Genomic DNA, 21,305 nt, shown 5'->3' on the forward strand with positions numbered 1-21,305 from the left:
GCAGCACGCTGGCGCTAGTAGTGATGCGTTCAAGGACGATCGGAATTTATAGTTTTTGGCGAGAAAATGGCTGGAGATCATTGCTCTGTTGTGTTGTTGTGAATGTTGCTGCTTATATACTGTTTATTTCCCATTTGAACTTGTTTTAACGTTGTAAACTATTCACACCTTTACTGTCTGTATATTCTATGTTTATCTGTCTATATTCATTGAATTATTGTGTTTTAATATCCACTATTCACTGTACTTCTGTATTGTAGAAACCAAACATCAAACCACACATCTAACCCCGAACCTCAAGCAAATAAAGAGTGATAAGCAAAGCTGACGTCCTCCTTTGTTCTGGCCGGACAACCTGGGAAGATTAGGGAAATATATATCCAGTAATTATACAGTCCTTCAGAGGTCGCAAGATTGGGTCTCCTTCCCAACGCCTCATTTACAGTACTCATAAAAATTACTTTACAATATGATTACGTAGAAGTCAAAAGAGTGAGCCAAATAATGACTCAATTAAGAGAAATAAGTATTTGTAGAATCTAATTATTGACAGTTTGGACGTATACTAATACCTGATTTATGAGTTCATCTTATCGGACAGAGAAAATATTAAGTAAGTCACAAATTCCAATAGTCTAATATTTCCACAGAATAGGAATATACACAAATATTAACAAAACATATAATATTTGAAGGTAAGGTGTAAGAAACACAAATATTCAAATTATTTAATATTGTCAACATAAAGCTTTTGTCACTTAACTCAAGTAAGAGTATTGTTAATTCAAACTAAATATTACTCAAATAGTAGTAAAAGTATAGTGTCAGAAACCGTCTCTGAAAAGTACAATTTCTTTAAGTTGAGTAAATGTAATTGAGCACTCTCCACCTCTGATTATGTGTGACTTACAGTAATCATCTTAATTTAAGAGAGTGTAGGCTTTCTTAAATTAGTCTTGTTGGAGGCAGAGGACTTAATAATAACATGTAACAGACGTATGAAGAAAACATGGGACGCGTTTGTCATATCAAAGCCAAATGAATCACACTCAACAGACTTTACGCACAGGCTGTTTCCAAAAGCTGTCACTATTACACCAATTTATATCAAACTATGAGCCATTAATGTCCACAGACTTGACATTAAGAATCTTTATTTTTGTATATAGGCCAACGTGAATGTGTCTTGTGGGTGTGTACGTGATTATCATGATTAATCTACAATATTTTACTTTTTTCATCATCAGTCGTTTTCTAAATGTGTGCCAATTATATTTTTATTCTTTAACCTTGTTTTGAAAAGTGTTATACAAATAAACATTGTTATTATCATCCTCATTATTATTATTATTATCATCATCATCATTATTATTATTATCATCATCATCATTATTATTATCATCATCATTATTATTATTATCATCATTATTATTATTATCATTATTATTCATTATCATCATCATTATTATTATCATCATTATTATTATTATTATCATTATTATTATTATCATCATTATTATTATTATTCATCATTATTATTATCATCATTATTATTATTATCATTATTATTATTATTCATCATTATCATCATCATTATTATTATCATCATCATTATTATTATCATCATTATTATTATTATTATTAGGCCCGAGCGCCACAAGCTGGCGAGAGGCCTATTAGTCTCGTAAGGCCGTGCGAAGCACGGCTGCGAAAATGCGCACGTAGTGCGCACGAAATCGAGCGCGAAGCGCTCGCCCACTTCCAAACACTCACTAACGCACTCCTCCACTCATGCACGCCCCGTGCATGCTAATTAGTTGTAGGAAAATGGAACATTACCGTTGTAAACGGGCGAAGCCCGTGCAAAAGTTTGCACTAAACGAGCACTTTACATTTCGCGGCCGTCATCCCCATATAAAGCACTCATTTGCGCTAAGTAGCTCACGAATACGTTCCCCATCTCTTGCATGTTCCGTGCATATAAGCATGTAATGCAAAAATTGAACATTATTACTGTATAGAGGGCCAAAAACACAAAGTGGGCGGAGCCCACTCAAAATTATCGAAAGTACCCGTCAGTGACCAGGGACCCACACCATGAGGTAGGAAAGCGCGAGCGCTTTCCGAAAATGTATAGTTTATGATATTTGAAAAATGGGAAACATTGTTTTCGCATCGGAATATTATTAGGCCCGAGCCCCAGCAGGGCGGAGGGCCTATTGCTCCCGCAACGCTGCCGAAGGGCTGCGCCCGCATGTTTGGTGCCCCGTCGCCCCTGGCAAGTACAGTGAACTAGCCCATGCCGAAGGCATGGATCATGCATACTTACTCCTGCTATGACAGAAATAGTCAACAATTAGTGAATGGGCGTAGCCCATTCACTAATTGTTGACAACAGCAGCGCGAAGCGCTGCATTCCTTCAAAAACCCTCCTGGCATTGTCCCGTATGCGAGAATCCATGCCGCAGGCATGGGCCATGCTTGTATCTGCTCAAATCAATGGAAGTCTATGGGGAGTGGGCGGGGCATCCCGACGGAATAGGGAGTGACGAGCGCGTAAGCGCTCGTAATGATGATTCCACCCCATGGCGGCATCGGGAAGGCTTAGAGCTTTCAAACGATGTATAATTTGTTGTTATAGTGGAAACGGCTATATTGTTTTTGCTAAAAATATTATTATTATTTTTCTTGTTCTTCATCGCTTTGAACTCTAATTTGACCCCCTGAACATGCTCAAAAACTCACCAAACTTTGCCCAAAATTCAGAATCGGCGAAAAATTTAATTTTTTCTGGGCCATTTTTTTTTTCGTTAAAAAATGGCGCGACAGCGCCACCGACAAAAGTCAAAATACATTGCGCCTATGGGAGACGCCCCGAGGTCAACTTTGACGTAAAGCTACGAAATTCGGGACACGCATTCCTCTCGTGAGGACAAACAAAAAAAATCATTGTGGCCACGCCCCCAGACTTACCCTATGGCCGCCATCTTCCTTTGAAAATGAAAACACGCTGTGTTAGCCATTTTGTTCACGTCAAACTTTGACGAACTCCTCCTAGGGCGTTTTGCCCACCAACTTCAAAATCGGCGTACGTTCTCTGGACAAGTGGGGCATCTAAAGTTATCCAATTTTTTGAGATACCTTTTACGGTCTGTGTGCGGCGCAGCCGCAAAGTTGGACAACTTATTTTGGAATATTGCAGATCTAAAAATTGCTCCCATTTGATCAAAACCAGTCCGATTAGGACCAAATTTGAATCAGTTGTTAAACGTTCTAGTTTGGACCAGTTTAGGCTGACAAAATTGAAATGGGCGCGATAGCGCCCCCTACAGAGTGACCTTTAAATTAACATTGAAGGTCAAAAATTAGTTTTACCAAAATTTTCTAAACTTTACCCAAAATTCTATTTTGGCGTCCCGATCAAAAAAGCCTATCAGACAAATGCCTTAATTTTTACGGCGTAGTCGTAGCGATGACATAAATCTCCCATGTTATCCCTATGGGAAAACCGCTAAATCTCTCGAATATCCACATTTTTCTGTTTCAAACTTTGACGAACTCCTCCTAGTGCGTTTTGCCCACCAACCTCAAAATCGGTGTACGTCCTCTAGACAAGTGGGGCATCTAAAGTTATCCAAATTTTAAGGATAGCTTTTAAGGTCTCTGTGCGACGGAGCCTCAAACGTTTCCCAGAATTCTGACTATTTGGCCTTCAGAGTGGCCTATAAACAATAGAGTTTTTCCAAATGACATGATATTTTGCACAAAATTCTAATTTGCCATCCTGATCATAAAAGTATGAGAGACAAAGTCATATTTTGTACAGCGTAACCGTAGCCATGACAGAAATATCCCATGTTATCCTTATGGGAAAATCGCGAAATCCCTCAAATCACCACATTTTTACGCTTCACACTTTAACAAACTCCTCCTAGGGCGATTGTCCGATCAAACTCATATTTAGGGAAAATCATCTATACAAGCGGGGCATCAAAAGCTATCCATATTTTTATTCTAAGTGCTACGGTCTCTGTGTGGCGGACCCGCAAATATATGTCAGAAATGGGAAAACTGCGAAATCTCTAAAATCACCACATTTTTACGCTTCACACTTAAACAAACTCCTCCTAGTGCGATTGCCCGATCAAGCTCATATTTGGGGGAAATCATCTACACAAGGGAAGCATCAAAAGTTAGTCATATTTGGATTCTAAGTGCTACGGTCTCTGTGCCGTGGAGCTGCAAATATACTGTCACAAATGGGAAAAACGCTAAATCTATGAAATGTTCAAATTTATGCTTCACACTTTAACAAACTCCTCCGTGGGCAATAGCTCGATCAAGCTTTACTTTGGGAAATATCATCTACACAAGCGGGGCATCAAAAGTTATCCATATTTATATTCTAAGTGCTACGGTCTCTGTGCAGCGGAGCAGCAAATTTGACTGACACTTGTGTTGATTTGCACTGGATTGGCCATGTCCAATGTGTCTCCGTCTGTCAAGTTCTTTTTTAATTCAACACAATAAGGGCGCCATCTTTATCAAGTCGAAAGCGCAGAGTCGGAAGGCCGGCGGCCCGCGAGGGCCGTTGGATGCCGCTTGCGGCTTTAATTATTTTTATTATTATTTTTCTTGTTCTTCTTCAGCGCTTTGATCTCTAATTTGACCCCCTGAACATGCTCAAAAACTCACCAAACTTTGCCCAAAATTCAGAATCGGCGAAAATTTTTATTTTTTCTGGGCCATTTTTTTTTTCGTTAAAAAATGGCGCAACAGCGCCACCGACAAAAGTCAAAATACATTGCGCCTATGGGAGACGCCCCGAGGTCAACTTTGACGTAAAGCTACGAAATTCGGGACACGCATTCCTCTCGTGAGGACAAACAAAAAAAATCATTGTGGCCACGCCCCCAGACTTACCCTATGGCCGCCATCTTCCTTTGAAAATGAAAATACGCTGTGTTAGTCATTTTGTTCACGTCAAACTTTGACGAACTCCTCCTAGGGCGTTTTGCCCACCGACTTCAAAATCGGCGGACGTCCTCTGGACAAGTGGGGCATCTAAAGTTATTAAATTTTTTGAGATACCTTTACCGGTCTGTGTGCGGCGCAGCCGCAAAGTTGGACAACTTATTTTGGAATATTGCAGATCTAAAAATTGCTCCCATTTGATCAAAACCAGTCCGATTAGGACCAAATTTTAATCAGTTGTTAAACTTTCTAGTTTGGACCAGTTTAGGCTGACAAAATTGAAATGGCCGCGATAGCGCCCCCTACAGAGTGACCTTTAAATTAACATTGAAGGTCAAAAATTAGTTTTACCAAAATTGTCTAAACTTTACCCAAAATTCTATTTTGCCGTCCCGATCACAAAATCCAGTCACAAAAATGCCTAAATTTTTACGGCGTAGTCGTAGCGATGACAGAAACCTCCCATGTTATCCCTATGGGAAAACCGCAAAATCTCTCAAATTACCACATTTTTATGTTTTACACTTCAACGAACTCCTCCTAGTGCGTTTTGCCCACCAACCTCAAAATCGGTGTACGTCCTCTAGACAAGTGGTGCATCTAAAGTTATCCAAATTTTAAGGATAACTTTTACGGTCTCTGTGCGACGGAGCCGCAAACGTTTCCCAGAATTCTGACTATTTGGCCTTCAGAGTGGCCTATAAACAATAGAGTTTTTCCAAATGACATGACATTTTGCACTAAATTCTAATTTGCCATCCTGATCATAAAAGTATGAGAGCCAAAGTCATATTTTGTACGGCGTAACCGTAGCGTTGACAGAAACATCCCATGTTATCCTTATGGGAAAATCGTAGAATCGCTCAAATCACCACATTTTTACACTTCACACTTAAACAAACTCCTCCTAGGGCGATTGTCCGATCAAGCTCATATTTGGGGAAAATCATCTACACAAGCGGGCCATCAAAAGGTATCCATATTTTGATTCTAAGTGCTACGGTCTCTGTGTGGCGGACCCGCAAATATATGTCAGAAATGGGAAAACAGCGAAATCTCTAAAATGACCACATTTTCACGCTTCACACTTTAACGAACTCCTCCTAGGCCGATTGCCCGATCAAGCTCATATTTGGGGAAATCATCTACACAAATGGGGCATCAAAAGTTATCAATATTTTGATTTTAAGTGCTACGGTCTCTGTGCCGTGGAGCTGCAAATATACTGTCACAAATGGGAAAAACGCCAAATCCTTGAAATGTTCACATTTACGCTTCACACTTTAACAAACTCCTCCTAGTGCGTTTGGCCCACCGATCTCAAAATCGGTGTACCTCCTCTAGACAAGTGGGGCATCTAAAGTTATTCAAATTTTATGGATAACATTTACGGTCTCTGTGCAGCTGAGCCGCAAACTTTTCGCAGAATTTGGACTATTTGGCCTTCAGAGTGGCGTATAAACAAGAGTTTTTCCAAATGACATGACATTTTGCACACAATTCTCATTTGCCATCCCCAAAATAAAAGTATGGGAGCCAAAGTCATATTTGGTAAAGCGTAGCCGTAGCGATGACAGAAACATCCCATGTTATCCCTATGGGGAAACCGCAAAATCTCTCAAATGACCACATTTTTACACTTCACACTTTAACAAACTCCTCCTAGGGTGAATACCCGATCAAGTTCATATTTGGAGAATATCATCTACACAAGCGGGGCATCAAAAGTTATCCATATTTTGATTCTAAGTGCTACGGTCTCTGTGCGGTAGAGCCGCAAATATATGTCACAAATGGGAAAAACGCCAAATCCTTGAAATGTTCACATTTACGCTTCACACTTTAATGAACTCCTCTGTGGGCAATAGCCCGATCAAGTTCATATTTGGAGAATATCATCTACACAAGCGGGGCATCAAAACTTACCCATATTTTGATTCTAAGTGCTACGGTCTCTGTGTGGCGGACCCGCAAATATATGTCAGAAATGGGAAAACTGCGAAATCTCTAAAATCACCACATTTTTACGCTTCACACTTTAACGAACTCCTCCTAGGCCGATTGCCCGATCAAGCTCATATTTGGGGAAAATCATCTACACAAACGGGGCATCAAAAGTTATCCATATTTTGATTTTAAGTGGTACGGTCTCTGTGCCGTGGAGCTGCAAATATACTGTCACAAATGGGAAAAACGCCAAATCCTTGAAATGTTCACATTTACGCTTCACACTTTAACAAACTCCTCCGTGGGCAATAGCTCGATCAAGCTTTACTTTGGGAAAAATCATCTACACAAGCGGGGCATCAAAAGTTATCCATATTTTTATTCCAAGTGCTACGGTCTCTGTGCGGCGGCGCAGCAAATTTGACTGACACTTGTGTTCATTTGCACTGGATTGGCCATGTCCAATGTGTCGCCGTCTGTCAAGTTCTTTTTTTATTCAACACACAATAAGGGTGCCATCTTTATCAAGTCAAAAGCGCAGAGTCGGAAGGCCGGCGGCCCGCGAGGGCCGTTGGATGCCGCTTGCGGCTTTAATTCTTTCTTCTTCTTCTCGGGACCAACCCCCCCATTTTTCACCCAGTGAACATTGACGAAAAGTCACAAAAATTTGCACACCTCTAAAAATCGTGCCTCTCTACATTCTGGCTATTTCCCTTTTCTAAAATAAAAAAAATTGGCGCGTCAGCGCCCCCAAATGTACCAAAAATGCATTGAGGGATGGGAAATGACCCAAAAAAAATCTGATCGTAGAATCATGAAATTTGGCGCAGAGGTAGATGGTGACAAGAGAAGTAAAAAATATTATTACGGCAACGCCGTCTGCCCAACCAAATGTCGGCCATATTGCTTCAAAAATGGCTAAACATGACTTCGGAGTTTTTCCAAACGTCGTACTTTTACGAACTCCTCCCAGGGCGTTGGCCCTAAAAAGCTGAAATTTGGTGAAAATGCTACTGAGGAGTGGGACATCAAAAGTTATCCAAATTACATTGATACCTGTCACGGTCTCTGTGCGGCGAAGCCGCAAACTGTAGCTAGAATTTCAGAAATCTCCCATATGTAAAATTTCTGCCGTTTGCGCAGATAAAGTCCGAATTGCGTCAAATTAGAATCAGTTGTTAAACTCTTTGCCCTAAACCTACTTGAAGTGAAATAAATTTATTTGGCGCCACAGCGCCCCCTACAGATTTTATATGGAGGTTGAATGTTTAGTTTTGCGAAATTATCTGAAATTTGACACACAACTCAATTTTGGCATCCCCATCAAAAAAGTCAGTGAGACCCATGTCATAATTGTTATGGCGTTGCCGTAGCGATGACCAAAACCTCCCATGTAATTCCAATGGGGAAATCGCCAGAACATGTTTACACTTTAGACTTTCACAAACTCCTCCCAGGGCGTTAGCCCTATTAACCTGAAATTTGGTGAGACTCATCTTCAGTGGTGGACCATCAAAAGGTATCCACATTTTTATTCAAAGAGTCACGGTGTCTGTGCGGCAAAGCCGCACATTTTGCCAAGAATTCAAAATAAAATTGCTTTTTGATGGTAAAACAAAGGGGAGAAGATGTGACAGCGTCACAGATTCAGCAGTAGGCGTAATAAAAGGACAATTGGGGCGCGTTAGCGCCCCCTCATCTTGCGGCGTGGCGGCGGCGTAGCGAGGGCCGATCATTGCCGCTTGCGGCTATATTTAGGCCCGAGCGCCACAAGCTGGCGAGAGGCCTATTAATCTCGTAAGGCCGTGCGAAGCACGGCTGCGAAAGTGCGCACGTAGTGCGCACGAAATCGAGCGCGAAGCGCTCGCCCACTTCCAAACACTCACTAACGCACTCCTCCACTCATGCACGCCCCGTGCATACTAATTAGTTGTAGGAAAATGGAACATTACCGTTGTAAACGGGCGAAGCCCGTGCAAAAGTTCGCACTAAACGAGCACTTTACATTGGGATGACGACCGCGAAGCGGTCGTCATCCCCATATAAAGCACTCATTTGCGCTAAGTAGCTCACGAATACGTTCCCCATCTCTTGCATGTTCCGTGCATATAAGCATGTAATGCAAAAATTGAACATTATTACTGTATAGAGGGCCAAAAACACAAAGTGGGCGGAGCCCACTCAAAATTATCGAAAGTACCCGTCAGTGACCAGGGACCCACACCATGAGGTAGGAAAGCGCGAGCGCTTTCCGAAAATGTATAGTTTATGATATTTGAAAAATGGGAAACATTGTTTTCGCATCGGAATATTATTCTTTCTTTCTTTCTTTCTTTCTTCTTCTCGGGACCAACCCCCCTATTTTTCACCCAGTGAACATTGACGAAAAGTCACAAAAATTTGCACACCTCTAAAAATCGTGCCTCTCTACATTCTGGCTATTTCCCTTTTCTAAAATAAAAAAAATTGGCGCGTCAGCGCCACCAAATGTACCAAAAATGCATTGAGAGATGGGAAATGACCCAAAAAAAATCTGATCGTAGAATCATGAAATTTGGCGCAGAGGTAGATGGTGACAAGAGAAGTAAAAAATATTATTACGGCAACGCCGTCCCCCGAACCAAATGTCGGCCATATTGCTTCAAAAATGGCTAAACATGACTTCGGAGTCTTTCCAAACGTCGTACTTTTACGAACTCCTCCCAGGGCGTTGGCCCTAAAAAGCTGAAATTTGGTGAAAATGCTACTGAGGAGTGGGACATCAAAAGTTATCCAAATTACATTGATACCTCTCACGGTCTCTGTGCGGCGAAGCCGCAAACTGTAACTAAAATTTCAGAAATCTCCCATATTTAAAATTTCTGCCGTTTGCGCAGATAAAGTCCGAATTGCGTCAAATTAGAATCAGTTGTTAAACTCTTTGCCCTAAACCTACTTGAAGTGAAATAAATTCATTTGGCGCCACAGCGCCCCCTACAGATTTTATATGGAGGTTAAATGTTTAGTTTTGCGAAATTATATGAAATTTGACACACAACTCAATTTTAGCATCCCCATCAAAAAAGTCAATGAGACCCATGTCATAATTGTTATGGCGTTGCCGTAACGATGACCGAAACCTCCCATGTTATTCCAATGGGGCCAGAACATGTTTACACTTTAGACTTTCACAAACTCCTCCCAGGGCGTCAGCCCTATTAACCTGAAATTTGGTGAGACTCATCTTCAGGACCATCAAAAGTTATCCACATTTTCATTCAAAGAGTCACGGTGTCTGTGCGGCAAAGCCGCACATTTTGCCAAGAATTCAAAATAAAATTGCTTTTTGATGGTAAAACAAAGGGGAGAACATGTGACAGCGTCACAGATTCAGCAGTAGGCGTGATAAAAGGACAATTGGGGCGCGTTAGCGCCCCCTCCTCTTGCGGCGTGGCGGCGGTGTGGCGGCGGCGTGGCGAGGGCCGATCATTGCCGCTTGCGGCTATATTTATTATTATTATCATCATCATTATCATCATTATTATCATCATCATTATTATTATCATCATCATCATTATTATTATTATTATACATTATCATCATCATTATTATTATCATCATTATTATTATCATCATCATTATTCATCATCATTATTATTATTATCATCATCATCATTATTATTATCATCATCATCATTATTATTATCATTATTATCATTATTATTATTATTAGTTATTTATGGATTCATCGTTTGCACCTGACTCCAGTGACTCGCGCTTCCGTCTGTGTCACTTACAATTTCATACAAAAGGCAGATAATTATGATATAAAATAGCTTCATTGGTGTGCCCTAGAATGTTCCCTAGTACGGCATTTAAACTCCTCCATCTCCATGAAGACAAGCAGTGACGACACCAGGCCAAGTCACAGGTCAGATCACGTTGTAAAGTATTTTTTTAAGCAATAAAACCGCGTGTAATTCTAATGAAGAAATATTGCGCCACACTGTGAAAAGCACTCCAGGCAAGGCATTCACTTTTCCATTGAGACAAGCAGAAATGTTACATAGTGGACCTTTCATAAAACTCAACAAGAAAACATCTTTCAAAACACTATTAGCCTGTACAATGTGATGTTACACAGATGCTATTGAGTGACATTTGAACACGTTGGAGCTTAATATGCCACATTTCCACAAATTATAGAGATTTTGTCCTTGAACTGATCAATTGAAAGGAAACAAACCATTAGGTGATGAATCCAGCCTTTAGTTTTGATATCTGCAACTGATATCATGTGTTTTTGTTAAATTCTGGGCAGTTCTTTCGCGTCGCAGCGCAGCAGTGAGGAAAGCGGCGGCAGCAGGTCTATTTTCTGTACATTTTTCTGGTGCAAAGGTCTGTCTCCACACGCCTCTGACACATTCCTCACGTCGAGAACAAAACACCTGGAGCAAATCACGCCTCTGCAAATTACAACTGAAAAGAAGAAATCTATTGTGCCTCACAGTAAACATTTCAATGGTCATAGTACAAGTTACATTGTTTTTTTTTTATCACTCTTTACAAATCAGTTTTTAAAATAATGTATTTATAGCATGGAATTTTCTTATTTTTGCACCTTACTGCTGAAGTATGTTCCTTGTTTAGGGAATTTTGTTAAATGACAATAGCAATAAAAATATGTTTGATTCTGATTCTAATTATTCTTGTGTTAAAACCTCATTTAAATCTACAGTGCAAAATGCAAACCTTTTTTTTTACATATATATTTTTAATGTTTTTAATAGAATACAAGGTTTTTGGGTGGATTTGTTCCCATAATAAGTCACTGTTTTATATTAGGTTACATTTACACTGTTCAATTTCATGATGTCAAAATCTTCATCTTCACAAATGTGCCTCATTAAACTTATCACTTTAAGTTCTTTAATGGACAAAATATTATACCCAACTGTCACCAGAGTGTGGTGAGGTAGAACCAGTCACCGCGGTGAAGTTAGTTTCACGTTGGACGTTGGACATTCGCCTCCGCAACTAGAGCGGGAGCTTCCTCTGAGTGTGCCCCGCCTGCAGTAGGGTTAGGGTTAGGGTTAGGCGTACCAAGCGGCACTTCAGCGCGCAGCTCCCCGCGTCGAGCTACTGCAGGCGGGGCACACTCAGAGGAAGCTCCCGCTCTAGTTGCGGAGGCGAATGTCCAACGTCCAACGTGAAACTAACTTCACCGCGGTGAACCAGTCGGACCGCCTGCACAGTGGGCGTCTGGAGGAGGAGGAGGAGGATAAAAACGTTTGAGACAGAGGGAGAGAAACAGAGAGAGATAGTGAGAGACAGAAGGAAGAGACAGAGGACAAGTGAGAGTTGAGGACAAGGGGGGTAGAAGACACAGAGAGGGTGGAGAGAGATGGAGCAGCTGTCTGTCCGGCTGTGGAGACTCGGGGCCAAATGTGTGCCTTCATTACTGATATCATACTCTAATCTTAGACTTAATTTTGTCCCACCAGTTGCAAATAAAAAGGCATAAATGTACAGAATTGAAGCCATCGCCTCGTCTAAAATCTAACTAACTTGGAAAACGACTAAGTCACAGTAAATATATGTCAATAGATTATTGATGATATGTGGATTTATTGAACTGAATGTTTTAACTTGTCAACCTCACGTCCAAATTGGGGCCAAGCACGAAATTAAATCTGGATTGCAGGACTAAACCAGGACTGGAACAGGACCAAACTAAGGCTACGTCAGGACTAAATTGGGCTCTCAAACCGAGATCACAGTGAAGTGTGTTTGGTGGCAGAGTATCACCACAAGATGGCAGCGATGTAACAATTCTGAGGAAAGAGAAAGGGTTTTGTTGGAATACAAACATACAGTAAACATTTCAGTGATCATAGAAAGCTTTACGTGTGTTAAACTTGTTATTTAACACGTTTTACAAGTATTTTTTAAATGAATGCTCATCCTTTTATTTGAAGTAATATGCAATTTCCTATTTCCATGCAATTTTCTTGTTTTTTGTGTTAAAACCTTACCCACCCTTTGTCTTTTGAAGTTTTGAATAGAACACAAGTTTTTTCCCCGGCATATCTTCCTTTTTAAGATCTCATGTCTCAATTGTATAGGCCTATTTGTTTCATCTGTATTTTGCGTTTATGCCTCGGAACAAATGCACACAATAAACATGCCGCTATTGTAAAGTTCTGTTCTTTTCGTTGTCACTAATAATCGAAGAACATGCTTTTCATTTCAGATGCACTGCTCAGTTTGATACTGCAGACGCCTCCTGACACGGTGCGGTCCCAAATACATTTTACAGTTTGGTTTGGCTTTACACCTTCAGTCCATGAGCTCATCTGTAACTCAAGTCTGTGCACTGTACACGCCTCTGTGCGGGGCCGTTACCCTCAAACGAGTCTCAAGGATCTGATAATCAAGGAATAATAAGGAAAAGTATGGAAAAATATTGAAGCCCTTTTTTTCATTGTAACAGCTGATATATTTCTTAATGCCAGAGATAAAGTATAACGAGGAAAAAACATTTTGAAAAATAGTTATTTACACAATTCCTCCTCAAAAAATACAAATAAAACTCAGAAAAGACATAGTATTTTCCGGACTATAAGTCGCACCCTTTTTCATAGTTTTGGCCGGGGTGCGACTTATATACTTATATTTATACTTATATTCTTATACTCCGGATGTGATATTATTTGTTATTTTCACACTTGCAACAGGATTTCATACTCCAGTGCAACTTATATATGTTTTTTTCTTCTCTATTATGCATTTTTTGGCTGGTGCGACTTATAGTCCGGAAAATACCGTTAGAAGGAAAATATATAAATAAAAACTAAATTTGATATAGATTTGATCGTCTGGAGAAGGCTTTGTCACTCCATGTGTACTATGTTAAAATTTTGAAAATTTTGATGTACAAACACAACATTGAAAAGCGCAAACTCATCATAATTTCAACTGAATAAAATGTGATTAAACCGTAAACAGGCCCGCGTAAAGCCTGCCGTGTTTGATTCAGTGTAAGAGACACCAGTTCTGCGCCTGTCACACACTTCCTCCAGGAGTCAGAGGGTCTAAGCCCGAACCTTAGACCTCCTGTAGACCAGAGTCCAGACCGGAGTCCCGTTTCAGCTGTCTGAGCCCGGACCAAATTAGCCCCTGCAGACAGTAGTGGGGCGAGAGCCAAACGGGACGGAGCTCGGCGGGACAGGGGCGAGATGGAAGACAACTGCGATGTCTGCTTTGGTAAGAACACACGGTGATGCTCAATGATAACTACACTTTTAATGAAAGACAAGAGTTAACTCATACTGAACGGATTGTTTATTAAAGAGGGAACAATCATTTTCAATTAGTCGTTTGATTAATCGATTAGTTGTTTAGAATGCAAAAGTCACATGATGAGAATATTTCTACCCGGATGAAGCTGAAGCTGTTTGAGGATCTGGTGGAGCATACAGTACGTTTTCATAAAATTTACACATGTTCTACGTAATTTTCAAGCAATTGCGGCTCAATTTGATTCACAGAACTCATTTTCTCAGCTCAAGTTTCGAAACCTATGTGTGAACCAGTTAACGGTTATTCAGTTACTAAATCAGTTAAAATTTCAATAATTGATCAGTTATCGATCGGAGATTAATTGATTGACTTGTTGCAGCCTGATTAAAAATTCATTCTTTGGTTTTGGTTTATATAAATATATATGGTATACTTTGAAGTAAAGATAAAACATAAATTGCCCATGAAACAACATCAAACATTAAAACATGTTATGCGTGGTGAGTCAGGTTGTTTCTCGTGTTGTTGGCGTGTTTTGGTGCAGGAGCTTGCGGCAGATGCAGAGAGGCAGTGCACGGTGCGGACGGAGCGTGTCGAGCCGCCGGACAAATATTCCACTCCAAATGTTTCACCTGCTCCTCCTGCTGTGAGTTACACTGATTTAAGTGTTTCTCCGACGTGTACAGTGTTTTTGTCATCAAGAATAAATCAGCAGCATTACATGTTTTATCAGTAACAGCTTTATTTAACTGGGGACACACTGCATACTTTTCATTCAATTTGAACCTTTCATCTTTACTTTCTCAGGTAAAATGCTGACTGGAGAACCGTTTTATACAATATCAGGGAAAATCTACTGTGAAGATGACTTTTTGGTGAGTGTCCCTCTGTAAAACATCTCTGCACAAGGGATTATTTATTATTGAGGCAAGTCTTATAAACGATCCAAACCCGAAAATCCTTGTTGGGAAATGGGAGGTTTTGTCTATGGGAGTTTTTGTTTATAAGAGATCTTCTACTGAGAGTGTTTTTCAAACATCCTATAAGTGATCTGTTCTTTTCTTCTGTATCTCCCTCTGTATCTACCTGCGTTGCATCAATGAAATTTCCCCATGTGGGACAATAAAGGAATATCTTATCTTATCTTATCTTATCTTAAACAAAGAACCTGCCCTGAAATGTCCCCAGTGTGTGGACAAATAAAGGCTTATCTTATCAAGCGTGTCAGTTCAGTGTAAATCGATGATATCACAGAGGGATTATAGCTCGCAACTCTACTTCCTGTAATTGTCTACTTTGATTTGTCAAAATTTAATTCCAAACTGCAACTTAACGGAAGTAAAACCATGATGAATATTTACCACATGTACTCTCCCACCAAACTAAGTCATAATTAGACAAACAATATGGACTTTAACAGTTGGAGGAGATCAATATTCTACATTTCCTCTCATCTGGATCTTCAGATTTCACTCTTTAATACTTGACTAAAGTCCGCACAAAATACTACAAATATAGTAGATTTAGCAGTAGTTTATATCAAATCAAATCAAATCAATTTGTTTTTGTAAGGCCCAAATTCACAACAACAGCTGCCTCTGAGGGCCATATATATACAATACTTTTACTTGAGTACTGTATTTTTTGCTCCTGTGTCTATATTTTTTCTTACGTAACAAAAGCCACTGGTTTTTATCCATCAAGTTGTGGCCTACTGCTCATATAAGTTTGAAGGATGAACCTAAACTTTACTACAGGAACAATTAAGTGTTTGTTTGTTTGTTTGCTTGCAGTACTCAGGAGTCCATCCAAAGTTAGAAGTATGTTCAAGCTGTGGCCACCTCATCAGTGACAATGTAAGTATCATGGCTTTACCGTCACGTGTATATATGTCATGCCATATACAATGTGTCTGCTGAAGGTGCTGCAGGCGTGTGGGACGTCCTACCACCCGTCGTGCTTCCGCTGTGTCGTGTGTGGACAGAGTTTAGAGGATCAGCCCTTCTCTGTGGACACTGACAACAAGAAAGTCTACTGCGTCAGCGACTACCACAGGTCAGTTCAACGCACAGGCTGAAAAAGCACACAAACAACATCCGAGACTGTTTTCTCTTCAGCTTTGTCCCTGTAGAAGATAACGGCATTTTGTCTTGTCTTATCTTAATTGTGATTGCATGCACATCTTTTGTTACTATCTGCACTTTGTTTTGTGTCAAGAGCTTCCCCGACAAGTGAGTTTGTCCACCGTGTTGTCAATAATGTTCATTTTATCTGATTATAAAGCTGCAGCAGCTTGACTTGGAGGTTTGTTCTAGTCGGCTGTGTTCAGTTCAAGTGGAAGAATTTGGAAGATTTTGCAAACTTTTAAGTTGCCACCGTTTGTTAACTTTAAGGAATTTGCTGATGTATAAACTGGATAAACACCCTAAAAGTGATTTATAATGCTGTGTTTCAGAGTGAAGGCTCCCAGATGTGCTGCCTGCAAAATGCCAATCCTTCCAACAGAGGTGAACTCCACGATTCAATACAAAGAGACAAATATAGTGGACAAAATTATAATAAAACTACTTTTCCTTTTAATCCAGGGCTCGACAGACTGTATCCGAGTGGTTTCTCTCAACAGAAGTTTCCACGTGGAGTGCTTTGGCAGCGAAGTGGACCTCATCTAAAGTCTGTAGAATGTTTACTGTGTTAATAGCTTTGTAATAATAAATCGTTTTATAATTTAATGTGGCCTCTCCTTGAACCAACACCTTAACGTGGTGGAGGGGTTTGAGTGCCCGAATGATCCCGGGAGCTATGTTGTCGGGGGCTTCATGCCCCGGGTAGGGTCTCCCAAGGCAAACAGGTCCTAGGTGACGGGTCAGACAAAGATCGGTTCAGAAACCCCCTATGATGACAACACAAACAAGGCAGTTTACGTCGCCCGGATCGGCGTCACCGGGGCCCCATCCTGGAGCCAGGCCTGGGATGGGTGCTCCATGGCGAGCGCCTGGTGGCCGGGTCTTACCCCACGGGGCCCGGCCGGGCACAGCCCGAAAGAGCGACGTGGGGCCGCCCTCCCGTGGGCCCACCACCCGCAGGAGGATCCATAAGGGGCCGGTGCAGAGAGATCTGGGCGGCAGTCGACGGCAGGGGCCTCGGCGACCAGATCTCCAGACACAGAGACTAACTCTGGGGACATGGAATGTCACCTCGCTGGGGGGGAAAGAGCCTGAGCTTGTGCGGGAGGTTGAGTGATACCGACTAGATATAGTCGGCCTCACCTCCACGCACAGTTTGGGCTCTGGAACCCATCTCCTCGAGAGGGGCTGGACGCTCCACTTCTCTGGTGTTGCCCGCGGGGAGAGGCGGCGGGCTGGTGTGGGCTTGCTGATAGCCCCTCAGCTCAGCCGCCACGTGTTGGAGTTTACCCCGGTGAACGAGAGGGTCTCGTCCCTCCGCCTTCGGGTGGGGGACAGGTCTCTTGCTGTTGTGGCGGCCTACGGGCCGAACAGCAGTGCAGAGTACCCGGCCTTCTTGGAGTCCTTGGGAGGGGTACTGGACAGTGCACCGACCGGAGACTCCGTTGTTCTACTGGGGGACTTCAACGCCCACGTGGGCAATGACAGTGACACCTGGAGAGGGGTGATCGGGAAGAACGGCTTCCCTGAACTGAACCCGAGCGGTGTTCAGTTATTGGACTTCTGTGCTAGCCACGGATTGTCCATAACGAACACCATGTTCAAGCACAAGGGTGCACATGGCACCAGGACACCCTAGGCCGGAGGTCAATGATCTACTTTGTTGTCGTGTCATCAGACCTCCGGCCGCGTGTCTTGGACACTCGGGTGAAGACAGGGGCAGAGTTGTCAACCGATCACCACCTGGTGGTGAGTTGGATCCGCTGGCGGAGGAGGAAGCCGGACAGACTTGGCAGACCCAAGCGCATTGTGAGGGTCTCCCCTTCTCCCAAGTCCCGGGGGAGGCTGGGGACATTGAGTCCGAGTGGACCATGTTCTCCGCCTCCACTGTTGATGCGGCTGCTCGGAGCTGTGGTCGCAAGGTCGCCGGTGCCTGTCGTGGCGGCAACCCCCGAACCCGGTGGTGGACACCGGAAGTAAGGGATGCCGTCAGACTGAAGAAGGAGGCCTATCAGGCCACTCTGGCTTGTAGGTCTCCGGAGGTCATCGACGGGTATCGGCAGGCCAAGCGAGCCGCGGCTCATGCTGTCGCAGAGGCAAAAACCCGCGCCTGGGAGGAGTTCGGGGAGGCCATGGAGGAGGACTATCGGTCGGCACCAAAGAAATTCTGGCAAACCGTCCGGGGCCTCAGGAGGGGGAAGCAGTGTCTCACCAACACCGTTTACGGTGCGGGTGGAGGCCTGCTGACCTCGACTGGGGATGTCGTCTGACGGTGGAAGGAATACTTTGAGGATCTCCTTAATCCCTCAGTCACGTCTTCCGAAGAGGAATTAGAGACCGGGGACTCGGAGGCTGGCTCATCCATCACCCAAGCTGAAGTCACTGAGGTTGTTCGCAAACTCCTCGGTGGCAGGGCTCCGGGGGTGGATGAGATCCGCCCTGAGTACCTAAAGTATCTGGATGTTGTAGGACTGTCTTGGTTGACACGTCTCTGCAACATTGTGTGGCGTTTGGGGACCGTGCCTCTGGACTGGCAGACCGGGGTGGTGGTCCCTCTGTTCAAGAAGGGGGACCGGAGGGTGTGTTCCAACTACAGAGGGATCACACTCCTCAGCCTCCCGGGTAAGGTCTATTTCAAGGTACTGGAGAGGAGAATCCGACCGATAGTCGAACCTCGGATTCAGGAGGAGCAGAGTGGTTTTCGTCCCGGTCGTGGAACACTGGACCAGCTCTATACCCTCCATCGGGTGCTCGAGGGTTCATGGGAGTTTGCCCAACCAGTCCACATGTGCTTTGTGGATCTGGAGAAGGCTTTCGACCGTGTCCCTCGGGGTGTCCTTTGGGGGGTGCTCCGGGAGTACGGGGTCCGGGGCCCTTTGCTCAGGGCTGTTCGGTCCCTGTATGACCGGAGCAGGAGCTGTGTTCGCATTGCCGGCAGTAAGTCAGACCTGTTCCCAGTGCATGTTGGACTCCGCCAGGGCTGCCCTTTGTCACCGGTTCTGTTCATAATTTTTATGGACAGAATTTATAGGCGCAGTCAGGGGTCGGAGGGTGTCCGGTTTGGGGACCACAGGATCTCATCTCTGCTGTTTGCAGACGATGTTGTCCTGATGGCTCCATCAAACCCGGACCTGCAACATGCACTGGGACGGTTTGCAGCCGAGTGTGAAGCGGCTGGGATGAGAATCAGCACCTCTAAATCCGAGGCCATGGTTCTCGACCGGAAAAAGGTGGCTTGCCCTCTCCAGGTGGGTGGGGTGTCCTTGCCCCAAGTGGAGGAGGTCAAGTATCTCGGGGTCTTGTTCACGAGTGAGGGAAGGATGGAGCGTGAGATCGACAGGCGGATCGGTGCAGCGGCTGCAGTGATGCAGTCGCTGCATCGGACCGTTGTGGTGAAGAGGGAGCTGAGCCGAAAGGCAAAGCTCTCTATTTACCGGTCGGTCTACGTTCCTACCCTCACCTATGGTCATGAGCTTTGGGTAGTGACCGAAAGAACAAGATCGCAGATACAAGCGGTCAAAATGAGTTTCCTCCGCCGTGTGGCTGGGCGCTCCCTTAGAGATAAGGTGAGGAGCTCGGCCACAAGGGGGGAGCTCGGAGTAGAGCCGCTGCTCCTCCACGTCGAGAGGAGCCAGCTGAGGTGGCTCGGGAATCTGTTTCGGATGCCTCCTGGGCGCCTCCCTCGGGAGGTGTTTCAGGCATGTCCCACCGGGAAGAGGCCCCGGGGAAGACCCAGGACACGCTGGAGAGACTATGTCTCTCGGCTGGCCTGGGAACGCCTCGGGATCCCCCCGGAGGAGTTAGAGGAAGTGTCTCGGGAGAAGGAGGTCTGGGAGTCCCTGCTCAGACTGCTGCCCCCGCGACCCGGCCCCGGATAAAGCGGCAGAAGATGGATGGATGGATGGAATTTAATGTGGGTCTGTCTGCCGTTTGAATACAGATTTTTCATGCTTTAGCTAAAAGAACAAAGCAGTTTTAAGAATCAGAGTCGTTTGTTTTGCCATTGTCTGTGAACAATTTACAAACTAGGAACTGGCTTCGGCGTCAAGGTGCAATATAAAACAATGTATTAAAATAATGATTATAATAATAGTGAAAATAGTACAGTATATACTATGCTAAAAAGGCTGTGATTGTGACTTTCCTGAAGTCCAGGGTCATCTCCTCTGTCTTCTGTGGGCGTTGAGCTAGTTATACTTTTAAATAACATTTGAAGAGTCCATTTGCAAAACCAGATAAGTGCCATGAACAAAGGCTTATGATTTACTTTGTCAGTTATTTTAGTGGAATACAAATATTATTCCATACCTCCTTGAGCAAATCCCCTGGACTATACTGTTATTAATAATATGTGTAAAAGATTTAACAAGTAAGTTGATTCACTTTCACAATGGAGATAACAGTCTTCTGCCCGCTGAGTGCTTTTATCTAGTGGCACTTTATTGTAGCATTTACAGTCTGAGAAAACAGAGAAGCTATATTTAAAGTAGTGGTAAAATATAGAGCATGTCTGAGTCAGTGTTGTGCTGCCTACACCAACAGAAGCATTGGTATAAGTGGGCCGCAATGATTCAACACAACTGTGCCCAATCGACCACTGAAATAATCATTTAATCATCGTTATGATATGACACTTTATCACCACAAAGCACATGTTATTGCACATTATTAAATCAATTCTGTTCTGAACGTCTATTATTGTTTCAGTTAATTTTCATTTGCTGTTTTCTTTCCTGTAGTTAGTTTGATTCATTGCCTTTAATTTACTGTTTTGTCAAGCGTCTTTGAGTGTCCTGTCTAAATAAAAAGTATTATTATTATTAAAATTAGAAAGTCAATATAGTCTCTATAAGAAGCCGTTCTTTAATTTGAAGTGGTTGAATGTTATTGCATATAAAAACAAATATAGGGCATAATGGTAGCTTAATAATTGGTTTGAATATAAGTCTGTAAACAGTGGTAGATTCAGGGACTCCAGGT

General features: G+C 42.9%; 2 protein-coding genes across 2 annotated transcripts in view; both read left to right on the plus strand.

Annotated features, from left to right (window-relative positions):
* The window catches only part of LOC140362067 (small ribosomal subunit protein uS7-like), a 252,108-nt gene that overhangs the window by 60,501 nt on the left and 170,302 nt on the right, over window positions 1-21,305 (plus strand). The gene's annotated exons all lie outside the window — the stretch shown is intronic.
* On the plus strand, window positions 13,955-16,904 carry LOC140361463 (LIM domain-containing protein 1-like). Its single transcript, XM_072447174.1, has 7 exons — window positions 13,955-14,166; window positions 14,747-14,848; window positions 15,010-15,077; window positions 15,996-16,058; window positions 16,124-16,257; window positions 16,658-16,709; window positions 16,788-16,904. Exons 1-7 carry the CDS (start codon window positions 14,139-14,141, stop codon window positions 16,869-16,871), a joined length of 531 nt encoding a protein of 176 aa, XP_072303275.1. The 5' UTR covers window positions 13,955-14,138; the 3' UTR covers window positions 16,872-16,904.

This window comes from Eucyclogobius newberryi, unplaced genomic scaffold (genome assembly GCF_026437365.1).
Source record: "Eucyclogobius newberryi isolate DKJ021-1_F unplaced genomic scaffold, fEucNew1.0.hap1 SCAF_16, whole genome shotgun sequence".
In the NCBI taxonomy this organism is placed as follows: Eukaryota; Metazoa; Chordata; class Actinopteri; order Gobiiformes; family Gobiidae; genus Eucyclogobius; species Eucyclogobius newberryi.